This window comes from Ixodes scapularis, unplaced genomic scaffold, assembly GCF_016920785.2.
Source record: "Ixodes scapularis isolate PalLabHiFi unplaced genomic scaffold, ASM1692078v2 PGA_scaffold3__209_contigs__length_174095766, whole genome shotgun sequence".
In the NCBI taxonomy this organism is placed as follows: domain Eukaryota; kingdom Metazoa; phylum Arthropoda; class Arachnida; order Ixodida; family Ixodidae; genus Ixodes; species Ixodes scapularis.
Window position 1 is genome coordinate 148,062,470 of NW_024609868.1, and position 12,034 is coordinate 148,074,503.

The following is a 12,034-nucleotide window of genomic DNA, read 5'->3' on the forward strand; positions in this document are numbered from 1 at the left end:
GGGACAGAGGACAAACACAAATCTCCAAACACAGCTAGGTGACTGGTGAGCGACCGAAAAAATCCGCCTGGTCCGGGTATCGAACCCGGGACCTGTCCATTACAAGTGGAGTGGTCTACCAACTGAGCTAACCAGGGGTTAGACGCCAGTAGAGCAAACGGGTTTTATCAGCCGCCACCAGTCGAACACCAACAAGGGTGAAGCTTGCAATTTAAAGTTATAATTATAATGCAGTTAAATGCAAATGTGCAAGCGAGCTGGACAATAATGATGAAAATAATCCCTGGAGAAAGGGAACAGGAGGGACAGAGGACAAACACAAATCTGGGTTTGTCCTCTGTCCCTCTTGTTCCCCTTCTCCAGGGATTATTTTCATCATTATTGTCCAGCTCGCTTGCACCTTTGCATTTAACTGCATTATAATTGTAACTTTAAATTGCAAGCTTCACCCTTGTTGGTGTTCGACTGGTGGCGGCTGATAAAACCCGTTTGCTCTACTGACGTCTAACCCCTGGTTAGCTCAGTTGGTAGAGCGCTCCACTTGTAATGGAGAGGTCCCGGGTTCGATACCCGGACCAGGCGGATTTTTTCGGTCGCTCACCAGTCACCTAGCTGTGTTTGGAGATTTGTGTTTGTCCTCTGTCCCTCTTGTTCCCCTTCTCCAGGGATTATTTTCATCATGTATAAACATACACACAACCCAATTTTTTTGTCAACATTAATATGTTCCTTCTCATGCACACTACAGGAGGCGTCCTCCTTGAGGTCGCTGATAAATTCGCAACGCTCTCCACAATAGGCGAGGGAGGCAAAAGTCTGCTCAGTGGGACGCACTCCAAATTAACGAGCGGACGACGGCATTTTTGGAGCCACCAGCTTGACGCAGACGGTTTGCCGTTCATAATGGCCACTCGTCGAACCTGACAAGCCGACTGAGCTTTCCGACACTGCCACTGTCCAGCTGCGAAAAAAACATGTTGCGTAGACTGGGTTCATTGTCTGTTCCACGGGGCCCATTTCACTGATAGCGAGGAAGACGGCCGCTTTTGGAAACGTCCCTCAACCTTCAGCCGCCTCGGAGTGGGCGGCGCGTGATCGCCATCCGTGGAGCTCAGGTCTCTTCTTAAAAAAAAAAAAACTCGTCCCGAAGCATTTACGATGGCTAAATGGCGCACAAAAACGCCGAAGATACGCCATGTCCGGGACGAGCTTAAGTATCCATCCAGAGAGACTTTTGTTAGATACAGTGCCTTTTGTTCCGGATCAATTCTTTGTTTTGATTTGTATACTTGTATCAACCCCGATCTTTTGGAGTGACGGGTCAGTCTCTCAAAAATAGATCACCCTATTATGAAAATGACTTATACAACTTAGATCTACTTTGAAAACCTTATATTCTAGGTGTTTTCTACCTTTATTTTTATGATAGTACCACTCCCGTTGTAAACTCAACAGATAACGGGGAATGTTTAAATATATACTTTAATTCCTCATAGTATTCATGTCTCGCTGCATGGTATTAACCTACTGAAAAAAAAAAAAACACATACGACCCATATCTCACATTCCCACACAAAGGAGCCATATAAGAAACAATTTAAATCATGTAAATTTCTGTTTTGATATTAGCCTAAGGTTTCGGCCTAAAAAAACACGTTTACGGTGCACAAAAAATAAATAAAATTTAGGTGACAGACAATATCTCAGAACCGTTATCAGCGGACTTCATAACTTTAGCTGGTTCAATACACATATACTCGTATAATACGTGTATTATAGCCATAAAACTCACAAAATATTGTCAATGCTGGGCGTCATATCTGTTTAATGCATCGATGCTTTAAAATTATACAAGACAACTTAAAAGACAGCCGTTTATGTGCCACCTGAGAGAGAAAGTATAGTATGCAACCATGGACAAGCATAAAGCGACATGTAAGTTCTTCACTGAGAAATAATAGCATACAATGTCATGTGAATTTTTTAAAAAGGTGTTTCGGAACATAGATGATATGGATAGATGTTTTTTGTCAATAGGGAGTTTCTCTGCAACTAAAGTGAAATAGAGTTCGGAATGACCAACCAATATCAGTTGCACGGCGCTTTGTCCGGACCTGTATGTCGATGACTTGCCTCGGAGACCCCGAGGCTGCAGGGCTGCGAAGTGGTTCTAACATCCTGCAACACTTATCTACCCACCAGTCACAAGGGACGCCTAAGGACAATGAGTCTAATCTTTGTACAAAATAAAAAAAACGTTGTCAGAGTATCAGGGCAGTACTCAGACAGACAGTAGTGCTGGGAGTAAGTTACAAACAATTATGCTCGCAGGTGACGAATGGAAAAAAGTGCGCACGCTCCTCAACCCGGCGTTCAGCACAGCGAAGATGAGGCTGATGATGCAGACCATCAACAAGTGCGCCGATGTGTTTGTGGACATATTGACTGAATCTTCCCAAAAAGGAGAAGTCTTGGAGATGTACAAGGTGGCCCAAGGTCTCTCACTTGATGTCATCACAAAATGTGCTCTGGCCTGGCAGGTAAATATACATGGCGTCTAATCAGAATACCGGATAATATGCTACTGCTAGTTTTACTGTCCACTGCAACTAGAGGGCAGAAGCTTGCACTAACGCTGGGACATTTTGCTGAAAAGTGCATTCCTAAATTTCAGCTGAACGGTCTAGTATTATCCGGGCAGCATTTTACTGCAGAGAACGGTGCTGCTTATGCAGGACTGTGAGGGGTTGTTTGGAGCATTCTTGATATTGAACCTTGAAACCTCAGATTTCCTGAGTGGTTTTCTTTGAGGAACAAAAGGTAACGAAATAACACCGAAAATTTCAATCGCAACATTGACAGCTTTCACGACATTGACACGTGAGGCCGTTCCTTTTTGGGCTGCGTATGTGTCTTAATATATATTTTAACATTTCAAGAAAGAATATCAAGAAATAGAGTTATTCTTTCATGAGAGAGCGGCTTCATTTATTTTAAGCCGGAAATTTTGAACTTCGGAATTATTAGACGTGCTAGAGATTTCGAATTAGCTTGTGGGTTCAAAAACGAAGTTGCACATGAGTTCTTCCATCTGGTAAATATTAAGAATTGCAAATAACAACACAACTCTAGTATTATTCTTATTATTTTATCCTATTTAATATAGGATTCTTTATTATCACGAAGGTTAAAGAGTTGTCGTTTGCAAATCTACAAAAGTAATACATTGTTGTTAAACATATCAGGCCGCTTTAACAAGAAGATGGCGCTATCAAAACGAAGGACAAGATATACACTTGAAATCTGTCACCCAGTTATTTTTAACATACGCGTAATTTCTGTACCTAAAGCCCACCATAAATAGCCTTCGTCTTACAGCGACTACATCCGTTAAATACACAACGCTAGTCTCTACAGTGTCCTTTGAGCGACACGTGATTTCAGCACCATTCGGTTAGCCAATGCAGCGATTACCTATTTCTGGTTAAGGTGGCATTTACAGAGCAGAGATGTTGCCTTTTTGGAAACGTGTTGATTGGCCATCCCGTGACCGACGTATTTGTCGTTGCCGATTTTGTTTTTATTAAGTGCCCAGCTGAGAGCCTTTTCCTGCGTGCACTTATTTTACTTTGCCCTGTTCTTTTTTTGTTTCCTTTTTGCGCGCTGTCTGCCCAGTTGTTATTACGTATTTTGTAAAGATGCAGTCAATGTGTCTTGAAAATTGAATGAGTTAATATCCTGTGTTTTTGCTTTCAACAAAACAGGTGGACTGCCAAAAAAATCCGGACGATCCTCTGCTCAAAGAACTTAAGAACATATTTCGCAATACCAGCAATGTTGGAGCGAGAATTTCTTTTTGGTTCCCAGCACTTAAACACGTAATCGAAATACTTCACAAAAAATGGCAATTTATGGTCACCCAAGAAAATATAATCGCCAACCTACGCAACGTAATCTCTCTTCGACGGCGGGGTCAAGCGCCTTCAGTACCAGATCTTCTTCAGTTGATGTTGAACTGCCAGTCGGACGCCAGCAACGCTAAAGACCACACTGATCAGAAAAACCTGCTCCTTGAAGACCGCATGCTTATCGCTAACTGCTTCATCTTCATCTTAGGCGGCTTGGAAACGACATCGCTGGCCTTGGCTTACACCTTGTTCCTCCTCGCCAAGCACCCTGAAGAGCAGGACAGACTTTTCCAGGAGCTCACAGACATGTTCCCTGGCAACCAAGAACTCAGTTCAGACGACCTCCGCAAGCTGAAACGTCTGGACATTGTGTTCAAAGAAAGCTTGCGCTTGTACCCACCCACCGTGGCATTTGTGTCTCGTACTTGCCGGCGAGACATTACGGTGATGGGCCAGTTCATCCCGTCAGGTACCAGCGTCACAGTCCCTGTGTGGCACCTTCATCACGACGCTGATTACTGGCCGGACCCTTTCAAGTTTGACCCGGAGAGATTCAGCGAGGGTCAAGAGAGGCACCCACCCGAAGCGTACGCTCCGTTCGGCTTGGGACCTCGTGCCTGCATTGGCAGCCGCCTTGCAATGCTCGAGCTGAAAGCAACTCTAGTCAAAGTGGTGCGAAGGTTCAAGATTCTGCTGTGTGACGAAACGCAAGATCCACCCAAGATTCGCATCCCGCTCTCCTTGACTTTGCCTGAGAATGGAATACGACTGAAGCTGGACCGTAGAGACCCATAAACAATCGTTGTCAGTCTCAGCAGAGCACGATTATTTACAGGTGTGGACAATGTGTGGATGGTGCAACACAACGCTACAAGTACTCGTGTCGTACGAATCAAGCCTTTGAGTTTCCAGCACATACCCGCAGTGTCAGTGAACTTGTGTTTTGATATTTACCTTCAGTTGAAGTAGAAAGTGTTCCAATTTATGCACCCTAAAAAATCCTGTTATTATGGTCAACCAAAGGGTCATCCGTGTATAGCTGAGGTCGCTGTTTCCCTAAAATTCTACGAACCCAACTTAATAAACTTGCTGAATACAATAAAAATGACGCCTCCTGATTTGGTTACACAATTTTGCCCCTCCTCCCGGAGAAAGTTCATAAACATTTATCGAACATTTTTATTCGAAACGTTGCAAACCCTTATAATAAAGGTTTAAAATAACAATGAATGTTCTTTATATACAGAACAACGTAACATATGCAATTTTCGTCAGATAATACGAATTGGAAGTAACATAATTGGAAGTAACTATCAAGTATGAATGAAATGCGAACAACGAAGCTCGTGGCCATTGATAGCTGCTGCGCAACCTATTGGCCGCTTTGTGATAGGAACTGATAAAACTGCGGAGTGGAGAGGCCTACAGAGGTGAACACCACAGGGGGAGGCGTGCACCCTCGCAGCCTGTTTTCCTTCCCGCTGTTTTACAATTCCCTAGTTTACTTTAGGTAGCGTAGCCTGTATCAAAGGACACGCGCACCGCTTTTCGCATTTCTTTCGTACATGGTAGTACAGCGACCTGGAGGATGAAATCTTAAACAACAAAAACAGGTCGGAATAAGTTGCACTGGAGTAGCGAACGCAATTCTAGGAGCATGCGCAGTAGGATGATACGGGGCGGTACCTCATGAGATAGGTTTTGCTAGTTTTAACAAAACCCTGGGCTTGTCGAGTTTCCAGTATCTTGTTTTTACGGCGCAGTTAATAAGATTGCGGGATGAAGAAAAAGAAGAGAGCACAAAGAAAAAAGCATTTCGTCAACTCTTCGCCCTTTTCAGCTTTCTGTAGGTATAGGTGTCAAGACAAATTATGATCACGCAGTACTGGCTTTGGTGAAGTTTCCTCCCTTCCCAGTTTTTATCAGAATTATTTTTGAAATACGGCCGAAAATAACATATTGATCCGATAGACGCAGGTAATAGGAACTATACGTGTTTTTAAGCTGTCGAAAGACCACCCCGTGGAGTTCAAAAGATGCAATGGTAAGTAAATTAAATATAGTAAGTTATATTCCGGGTAATGGAATTTAATGAAAGTAGAATTTAAAAAAAAAGGAAGAAACTGAACTGCTAGCTGAATGTCGATCGTCATCGCGAGGTGTTTTTCGAGTTTGGCGGATATTAGCTCAGGGAACAGTCGTCATGGTAAGTTGGCTAATAAACTTTTTTTAACTTTTTTTTTTTTTAACTGTTAACTTTTTTTTTTAACATTGGGGTTACGAATCGTGTTGTAATTGAAGAAATGACAGTAATTACTATTAGAGGCCAGCAAAATGAAAAGAAGTTGCAAACTAGAATTAGTTTTGCAAATATCACTTCTCCAGATTTCACGTTATTTGGCCAGATTTAAGACTTCCGCCCATAAAGCGCGCCGCAAGCCCTGCCCATAATGACGCTCAGAAGCGCGACCACGTTGTCGTGTTTCAGGTAGGACGAATGGAAGCGAGACGTTCGTTCCTTGGCCCCAGCCAAGCAAGTAATTCCCTTTTTTCGTGTCAGTTCCACCGACTAGAGTTTCTTCTCTCAGGAGCAAGGGTACGCATGCGCCCGCTACGTGCAAGTCAGCTTGCGTCGCTCAGGCGACGCATGGTTATAAATAAACTGTCCGTACCCTTTACTACAATTATCAAGACACCATTACACCACATCCCCCTTTTTCAAAGTAAGGCACTATATGTACAAAACAAGAAATATTTGGCGATCAATGGGTTTCATCGGATGGAAAAGCGCTAGCAATAGTTCTTCCTTACCTCGTTTTCCCCCCTTTCCGTTTGTATGTGACCCCTTTCCATTTTTATATCATCGCATCCATATCACTCGTGGAGGAAACCGCATTCGCCGTTTTCTGCACACACACATATACGAGTATCACAGCCCGTGCACCGCTAGTACGGAAACCCAGAACGGAGAAACTCCGGCGTCGGCAAAGCGGCCACTAAGCACGCCCGCACTCCACTGTGCCGAGGCGCCATTAAGTAGTACATGATACGTAAAGGGTGGCTGGCGCATTGGTGCCCAATTACTCATGGATTCGTAATATTAGTGCCATCAAAAATTGTTCTCCGTGAACTTACATGTTTCTCAAACTATTAGTAGCTTCGAACTTTTTCATAAATTACAACGACTGCTACCGGGGCTTTGGCAAGACGCACGACTTGGCAGCCACTATAACAGTAGCGAAGGGGGCGGATGCGGCATGCTGTTGGTATCATTGTGTGGATTTCTTGACGTTCCTTCTTTGTTACGAACGTGAGACGGTTAAAGTGCAGCCACGATGAGAGTCTTTTAAGCGTCTCTTGAGCGTGAGCTTTGCCGTCGAAAAGCTCTTTTCTGTTTCCCATAAATTCGAGCGAGAAGACGCTCCAAACAAGTAACGTGTTGCCTTGAACGGTGCTTTCACTTCACGAGCGTGCGTGAATTACAGGTTCGATTGAAGCGTCGTGCTCGCTCTCGTAGCTCCGCCTTCGCAACAAAATGTTCGTTTGGGATAGTTGGTTCATGACCAGATTAAAAACAGATAAAAACCTAAATAAAGCAAAACAAAAACTGGATAGAAGCGCCTTCGGTGCTTCTATCCAGTCCTCCTTTGTTTCCATTTACGGTGGAATGGAGTACAAAGTTCTAAGGGCAACTAAAGCACAGTTATTTGTGTTATGGTTGTCTTTGTGATCATAATAAATATTTGTGCATTACTCGATTTTTTTTGTTCAGTTGTCTCTTGTTCTTTCATGGTTAGTTAAGTGCTTTTAATTTTATTTGCATTTTGGGCGTGCTCTGCTCTTGAATTTAGAATTTACGCGTGCATTTAAAGGGCAATTCCGGTTTATAGTTTCGATTTTGTGGTTAGCGCAGTCAGCGTCCCTGAATTACGAGGTGTAATTTTTTTCTTGATATTGTGCGTAGATTTAAAGATATCGGCGCCTCAAAGTTTCATTTGGGGCATGGTCGACAACACCGAAACTAGCCGCTCGAGGACCCGGCAACACTGGAGATCAGTCGCCAGGCAGACTTGACGCCATGGTCGTTCTCGTTCAACAAGTACGCGGTCCAAGCGGCACCTACCTCTGTTGCGCTAGCCGTTTATGCATGAAAGGTAAGCGACTTTCGTTTTAATACTGTATACGTGGCAGATATCCAGCATATATAGCACGAGTTAGTGGGTATAACCAAAAGCTAGCGACTGGCAGGCGAGTGAAGTCGTTCGGTTCCGGTGTAGGGCGCCGATTGACCCCGTAAGTGATGACGTCACAACATGGCGTCTGGGTTCAAACAAACCGTTGCTAGGGACGTTGCCATGGACTAATGCATGTAGACTCCACACGAGGCTAGATTCTCGCTTATAAGTAAGTAAATAATTTTTTGTAAGCAACCTAACTTTTTGATAACTAATTATGAAGATGTTCTTGACGTTTCAGTGTCGTATTGCAACGATGAAAGCCATTTCTGAAGTATTCCACTCCGCTTTGCTTTGGTAGCAGACGACACGATAGGTTCACTGGCCTCTGTTGCAGCGGGCGTCTTCATTGAATTGCGTCGGTAAACGAGGAACACAAGCAAGTGCATCGCCAAGGCCGCAGAATCCTCCGCATTGCGCGTTTTTTTCTGTGAAGAACCCAGCTTAGTTCAGAGGGGCGAAAATCCCGAAAAATGAAACCACGTCATGTTACGACGACGACCTGAAATGCATTACCGGCGTAGTGCATGAGAAACAAATCGTACGCCGTTAAGATAAGTAGTTTGTTATTATTATTATTGAGGCTGTCAGGTTATTAAAATATTGCATGTCTATCGCAATTTCGCAATTATTATTATTTTCTTTTGTATACATTAAAATTAGTAGATGTGCTCTTTCGGCGACGATCTCCATCGAACCCGCGATGAGAGTACAATCTGTAATAAACTCACCTTATGTTTTTTATCCAGTTCTTTCGCGTTTTGGGGTTTTGCGTAAATCTGAAGAAACTGCAATAATCTTTCTCCACGCGATGATTACAACCAGGTACGAAGCACCCTCCAATAGCGCGAGTCCGCAAAGAAAGTTTGGGATCTCTATCGATTGCCTGAAGTGCTTTTCTCACGGGTGCAATGCGATCTTTTGCAGACGATCATCTCGATCGACGCCCGGACTTTCGATAAACCATATTTGGCATCGCACCCCACTGTGAATTCTTATAAGTGTCTGAAACTCATTATATTTCAAACAAATTCAATATCAGAATATCGTCTTTATTCACCGGATTCAGACGCCGGCGCCGGCTTGGCCGGCGGGCGTGTGGCAGACGGCATTCTTCTTGCATTCGTCGTCTGCTGCAGGCATCTTAAGGACCGGAAGTTTCAGTAGTAAATATTTCGGAAAGAAGCGATTACCGGCACACTTCTGTCGAAACATATATGACATTCAAGCTTTCTATATCTGTAATTTTTAGAAGTTTAAATCCTATTCCTGATTTTTGAACGGTCGGGTTTTCGTCGCGAATCCTACCCACATGTATTTGTCCATTACAACGACCCTAGCAACGGTTTGTTTGGATCCATGACGTCACACTTACGGAGTCAATTTTGGCGTGCGCCAAAATCAAAACCGTAGTCGTTTATTCCGCTGAAACGGCGGAAGTAACTTTCTGCGCCAAATCACCCTGATTGTTTGATGTTTGAATAATCGGTGGAACGCGCGCGCGGCAGGCGTTGATTAACTTCATACCCGGGGTCCGTCGCCGTGCGTGCGCTTGTCCGTACCAGGCCTCTCGCTTTCGCGCTGGGTGTCAGTCCCAGACACGAAGCTTTGGGGCTCTTTGGAGCGGGCCGCGGCGTCCGAACACGCGTGTGCTTGGCTATATACGTTTGTTTTTTCGTGTTTTTTTTTTCCTCAGGCGCGTAAAAAGCGAATTTGTAAGCTATGACACAGTAATTCGCTACATAAGTTCGTCTAGGTGGTGGATCTAATTGGTGAAAATATCAAAGAAAAGGCTTGACGCACTCAAAAGTTACAACAAAAAAAAAATTGTGAATGGAGCCAGTTAGTGGTTGTAGTCAACATGCCCACCATTCTCCATTCAACGGAGCGTCAATGTTTTATGTTCAACACTGCACAGGACAATGACTGCTTTATTGATCTGGATACTTTTATCATGCTTACCTTTTGTGTACGGCATGCCACTTCGTAATGCGAAGTTCATTGCTATGTTGACTGCATGTTTTAGTTTACATCTTCACTATTGTTAGGCTGGAATCCTACTTTTCACAAATTTAATGCAGGACGTAAATCGACAACCCACAAATGTTTTTTGTTCTTTTTTATCTCTGCCCCCTTTTTCCATATGGGATAAATAAAGCATTTGATTTTGAATCTCCGCATCAAGGTCGTGTGCCAATTTCCAAACTGAACGGGCTTTTTTTTTTTTTTTTTTTTTTTTGAGCAGACGCTTTGTTTAGTGAAGACATCGAAGACGACGATAGCTGGAGTCATAACTCATATGCGCATGACCCGCTGCCACCTGCTGGCGAACTTCGCAGGGAGAGCGCTTCCGTCTGACACCACGATGCTCGTGAGTGCGCACCGTGTTGCTCGCTAAAACGAGCCTTGGTGTGCTCAGAAACAAATAAACAAAAGGCTATACAGAAGCTACACTGACTACAGATGAAAGCAACGGCTAAACACGCCAATCCCCAGACGAAGTAGCGGCGGCAGCGTGGCGCGTTTTTCTGCACGCGGAAACGCGAAGCGCTATGAACGCTCGAGCGGAAGCTGACGCGGGGGCACCCGCATGCAGCCAAAGCCAAGCGCCGCCGGCCGCGCGTTATCAGCGTTGCCAGATAACCGATTTCTCAACGCGCGATGTAATTGCTCGCGCAAATGCTACAAAATAAGAGTTAAAGTAACAAATAAGTAGATAAAACGGGTTTTTGTGTCAAAAAGAACACGTTTTAAATTTTTACAAGGCCAATAAAAATGTTTTTGAACACTTTGAATTGCGCTGAATACGAAACAGCGTACTGAGCCAGCCGCGTCGCGGGTGGTGTGTTGTTCGTGTTGCGTACTTTCCTGGCTTTCCTGCGCTGAAGTGCAAGTGAAGTTTACTTAGTGCAAGCTCTATTTGCCAGAAACTGAGATTTGCTCGAGGCCAGTATGGAGCGAAGGCGAAAGCTACACCTGCTAAGAAGTATGCTTGTGCTAAAACAGGCACTGCTGGAGGATAGATCATCTGACTGGGTGCGTCCTGTGTGGCTGAACAGAAAGGTTCAAAGCGAATACTACGCAGCGGTAAACACCTTTTTTTGCATCTGCCATATAATTAACTTCGAAAATCTACGAAACTAACGTTTCCGTTTACTCTAGATGCAGGTCATGAGAGATCAAGTTCCCCAGTTTTTTTTAGGTTTTACTGCATGTCGCCGCAGCTTCTCGACAAGCTACACAGGCTTGTTGCCCAGAGGCTGACAAACAGCACGTCGTGCGGGAGCCGATCACCTCCGGCGAGCGCCTGGCGATGCCGTTGAGGTAATGAACCGGGCAGAACCACTGGCGTGATTTCACCTGGTTTCTATTTCTTCAGCTGTCGACCCGTTGCTTTCAGCACCCATTACACTCACCATATTTGTTTGTTTTTTTGCATTGATTAGACAAGCTTCCCACGAAGGGCGTGCCATATTGATTTACATTTTCATTTCTTTTTGAGTTAGGGGTCAGTAGGCGTGCAACCTTTTTTACGCCCTGGGGACAAATGCACTTCTGTTTTGCTGGAAAAAATAAATTGTAATAAAATATGGTGCACCTCTCGCACCTTCAGCATAGCATTCCAGTAGACAGTAGGTTACTTCATTTGACTGATTAGTCAGTTAAACCAATTCTTGAATCAAGCCATGTGTCAATTTACATACAAATTCAAATACCTCATTGTTAGGAGAAGCATTGAAATGATTATGAATGAAATAAAAACTGTGTCAGGACAGTAGAATTTCAATAACTGAAACTAACATGCAGGTCACGTCCGAGTCTTATTATTTGACGGCTATAATTTGAACTCAGCATTGTTCAAAGAAATTTGTGATCCCCTTCGGGTTTGAA

At 43.9% G+C, this 12,034-nt stretch overlaps 1 protein-coding gene across 1 annotated transcript in view; it reads left to right on the top strand.

The window, feature by feature from the left end:
• Nucleotides 1-5,013, top strand: part of LOC8029725 (cytochrome P450 3A29) — a 31,758-nt gene extending 26,745 nt beyond the window's left edge. The window contains exons 4-5 of the mRNA XM_029980020.4: nt 2,332-2,540; nt 3,765-5,013. Coding sequence (XP_029835880.2) covers nt 2,332-2,540; nt 3,765-4,703 — 1,148 coding nt within the window. The 3' untranslated portion in view covers nt 4,704-5,013. The remainder of the gene's footprint in view (nt 1-2,331; nt 2,541-3,764) is intronic.
• Nucleotides 5,014-12,034: the final 7,021 nt, after the last annotated feature.